We start from the raw sequence: 4,476 nt of genomic DNA, 5'->3' as shown, positions 1-4,476 counted from the left end.
ACTCACACATACTCAGACTCACACACATGCACACTCTCTCTCACAAACACACACACACACTCACTCACACAGATGTAACACACTTAGAAACCAATGAACTATTTGCCATATTTTACATCCCTAGATGTTACCCTTTTGTACACACACACACACACACACACACACACACACACACACACACACACACACACACACACACACACACACACACACATACATACTGACAAGTGTGTGTTCTGTCCCTAGATGTGTGTTCTGGTTCTCCCTCGTCTCCCAAGCCCAACAACAGCTACATGTTTATGAGGGAGCCTCCAGAGGGCTGCGAGAGAGTCAAGGCCTTTGAGGAGACGCAGTGAGTTCCTCCTCCTCTCTTCTCCTCTCCTCTCATCCTCTCATCCTCCTCTCCTCTCATCCTCTCCTCCTCTCATCCTCTCATCCTCCTCTCCTCTCATCCTCTCCTCCTCACCTCCTCTCATCCTCTCATCCGCCTCTCCTCTCATCCTCCTCTCCTCTCCTCTCATCCTCCTCTCCTCTCCTCTCATCCTCCTCTCCTCTCCTCCTCACCTCCTCTCATCCTCCTCTCCTCTCCTCTTCTCCTCCATCCTCCTCTCCTCTCATCCTCCTCTCCTCTCATCCTCCTCTCCTCCCCTCTCATCCTCCTCTCATCCTCCTCTATCTTACAGCGCAACTTGGTTTGGCCTAGATGCTACCTAATGTTTTCCAACTGTAATTAATTAAATAATAAATAAAAGGGGACGATATCTATAATGTCCATAGAAACATTTCAACGCAGTAACGCAAAAGTAGCCTAATGTAAGTTGTTAATCCTCAGAGAGAGAGTAAAGAAGTAATGCCATAAACACCGAGCCACCTGCAAGCCAATAGCTACAGACGCTAATAATTTCAGATATAGACCACACATGCATTTTCCAGGGGTTCAGCCCCCATGTAATTTCAAAAGTGGACAGACAAAGTCTATGCTATTTGAAGTTAAACAAAACATACCCGTATTTGAGTCGCGGTTCATGGCGCTGCTTATCAAAGTAGACGAAAGCAGGTCTCTTTCAAAATGTCCTGTTATAATTGCAGCTGCTTCGATTATGTTGAATATTTAGAAAGTAGCTTACATGACGGCATTTGCGAGCTTCTGGTAGAAACTTGCTAATTAACTAAAGCAAGACTTGAGTGAAATCACACAAGGCGCACAGAAGTGAATTAAATGAAATAGGTTAACATGCTTTATTTGAACATTGCAATACCCACCCAACAAACCCAGAGGCGGCTTAGTAGATGTTTGGATAGATGACAGCACCTTGTAACCGATTAATGCAATAAAAGCAGTATCATCATAGCAGTATTATCATATCATTGATAATCGTTCACATTTTACTATACGCTAATGACAACCACAGCCCCTCAGCTGGATTTGCAGAGGAGTCTCCAAAGTACAGGGAGACAGAACGCAAATTACTTGAGTATGAACTTTTTGAAAAGGGAAAAAAGATGAGGACAAGGAGTAAAGGGCGAGGCTAGAGTTGGAGGAATTGTCTTATTGCTGTAAAGGAGAACGTGAGAATGACTGCCGCTGACCCACAAGTTAACTAGACTCACAAGTAAGAAGCATAAATCAGCCTTAAACTGCATTAAGATGTCCACACGAAATGCAGCCTCCTTTTTGTCAGAAGTTCGCATCAGCAAATGTGGTTTGGGAAACGGGGACACAGAAAATAAAAATAAACAGGTTAACCTGGTCTATTTGAACATTGCTGTTAATCTTAAGTGATATCATAAACCTTGCGAAAGCTTGGTAGCTTAGGCTACATGTTTCAGGTATATCACGTTGCGCATGATATGATTGAATCTCATGTCGCACAATAGGCTAACTGTGGTTATCCAACAGATTCATAACTTCAATAATGGCTCACAGTTAATATAGGCTAATGGCAACCTGGAAAATAAACGAGCAGTAGGCCTAGGCCGCAGATATATTGAAAATTTGAAGCCATCCCGAGGTGACAGCTGGAGCTGTAGAGTTGGAGTCTCCGATGCACATGAGGACATTGCGCTTAACTCAGGAACTTTACAATACAATCAATCAATCATACCAGACCAGAATAAATGTTACTGGATTTGGCTACATTTCAAATCCACCCCTCCACACATGTTGCATTGATTGAGAATGAACGTCTCAGAATTGAGCTGTCTGCTCCTGGGGGTGTTGCCTGGCCTCTGCTGGTGTTTTGCTCATCGGTTTTGACCCATGGGCAGAAAGTTTAAGGTATTTCAACAGTGGCTGCACAAATAGCTTTAGGCTATATTAGATGTGGGCTACTACGCTATAATGGTTCACACCTCTCCGTTTTTTTCTTGGGAGTTTTTTTTTTTTTTTCGTGGATGATTTTGTTTATTAAAAGATATTTTGAGGCAAAAATGAGGGGGCCATTGGCCCCCTGGCCACTGTGCTTCCGGCGCCTATGTCTGTTGAAACAAATTGTTTTAACAAATCCCCCTCCTCTCTCTCTCTCCCCCTCCTCTCCCTCTCTCTGTTCCTCCTCTCCCTCTCTCTCTCCCTCTCCCTCTCTCAGTCTGAAGCCGCAGCATACCCTCCCTCAGGTGTTGTGCCCCGACAGGAACAAGGTGAACTTTGTGCCCAAGAGCGGCTCGGCTTTCTGCCTGCTGCGTCAGCCTCTGCTGCTGCCCGCCGCTCAGGAGCTCAGCCTCAAGGGCCCCACTCTGGGGACCGGCAGTCTCTCCCCGCCCCCCGCCACCTGCCCCTCTTCATCTCCACCACCAGCGTCATCTTCCTCTTCCTCTTCCTCTTCCGTGTCCACGCGTGCCAGCTGTGTCGCCAGTCTGGCCCTCGTCCGCCACGCCGAGGAGAACGACTGTTAGGGGCGCCGTGGCGACCGCATCGCTTGCGTTGCCGTGGTGACACCCCCAGCTCAGCAACACACGATTAAGTTCCCAGCAGACTCGTTTGATTTATTTTCATAGAGGGAAAAGAAAAGAAAAAACAACTTATAAAAAAATATTAAATAATAATATTCCAGCTATTGTAGGTAGACGCTATTGTGTAGCTGATTTGCCGGATTCACCCCAAATCTGTACCGGGCTTGGGCCACTCCTCACCCACTGACTGCTGCTATTAGGTTGTTATTGCATGGTTGTAGAGGTGCCACAGCCTCATGTATACATGGTTAGATGGTGTTTCCCTATGGGGAATCTGTTAGTGAAAGTGTTAACGTTTTTGTGTCCATGCTACTGGGCAGGATTGTGTACGTCTAGACATAGAAACCAGAGGACTTGACCACACATGATGCTCCTTACAATGAGCTAACATTTAACACACACACACACACAACAGAAAGTAAGCTGTAGCTACTAGTTGAACAGTGCTCCCCCCTCCTCTCCTCTGAGCTAGTGAAAGGTCAAGACTTCTCATGAACATATAGCACAGGTGTGTGTGTGTGTCTCAAGCTGACTGATACAGGAGGTGTATCAGTATCAGGGTCAGGAATCGTCCCAAGTCTACTCTCATCTTCTCTCTCTCTCTCTCTCTCTCTCTCTCTCTCTCTCTCTCTCTCTCTCTCTCTCTCTCTTGAATGGTGCATGAAAAATAAAGGAGAGGGAGAGAGAGACTTTGTATTTTAAGTTTACTGTAATTACTAGTAAAATGGAAAACCAATAAATATACATTTGAGGGAGAAGCAGAGAGGAAGAGAGCAAGAGATAGTGAGAAAGAAAGATGGAAAGAGAGAGAGCGAGAGACTGTGAGAGATGGTGTGAGAGAGGTCAGATACAGAGAGAATGAGTGGTCAGCTGGCCCTGGGGAGTCAGTCAGACCCGTAGAGGACACTGGGTGGGGAGCTTGCCTTCATTTAGCTCAGCTTTATGATAAAGCTAAACATATAAACCATAGAGATGTGACCGGAAGCCTCTTTCTCTGTGTTTCCTGTCAAACTGAGACTGTTTTTTTTTTTTTTTTTTTTTAATTCTGCACACTTCTCCAAAGGGTATGTCTGGCAATACCCACACGCTTCTATCAGCTGTGTGAACTAGTCAAATAATCCAGTTATTTTACACTGAATCATTATGATTTAAATATCATCAGTTCTGTCACATCAGTGAGATGTGGTTTACACACAGTGACCTGTGGAAGCCGGTTATTGATCTCTTAACTGTGTGAAGATCTTTAATGTCAACTCCAACCTGGCACCCTTCCACTGGTTCCATACTGACTTGAGGTCGTCGCCACAGCTTTGAACTCTCTCATTCCCAAAGGTCAATGTCACTTCCGCTCCGGTTCCTTTGCTTGCAGGCAACTTTTTTGTTTATTTGTTAAAGTGTTTGTGTTATGTTTGTGTATTGCCTCTTGCTTTGTATCCTTGTCATGTTCCTGTTTTTATTGACAACAATGTTTGGATGAGTTGACTTTTTCTTTGACAGCCTTAACAAACAAGCAAAAAAAACACACAC

General features: G+C 44.9%; 1 protein-coding gene across 1 annotated transcript in view; it reads left to right on the top strand.

Annotated features, from left to right (window-relative positions):
• LOC125291658 (protein FAM117B-like) overlaps positions 1 to 3,585 on the top strand; it is a 37,650-nt gene extending 34,065 nt beyond the window's left edge. The window contains 2 exon segments of the mRNA XM_048238479.1: positions 247 to 352; positions 2,586 to 3,585. Of these exon segments, the coding sequence (XP_048094436.1) occupies positions 247 to 352; positions 2,586 to 2,892 (413 nt within the window). The 3' untranslated portion in view covers positions 2,893 to 3,585.
• The last annotated feature ends 891 nt before the right edge of the window (positions 3,586 to 4,476 follow it).

This window comes from Alosa alosa, chromosome 3 (genome assembly GCF_017589495.1).
Source record: "Alosa alosa isolate M-15738 ecotype Scorff River chromosome 3, AALO_Geno_1.1, whole genome shotgun sequence".
Classification (NCBI taxonomy): Eukaryota; Metazoa; Chordata; class Actinopteri; order Clupeiformes; family Clupeidae; genus Alosa; species Alosa alosa.
The sequence above is the reverse complement of the archived record's forward strand: the minus strand, read 5'-3'. Positions and strand labels throughout refer to the sequence as shown.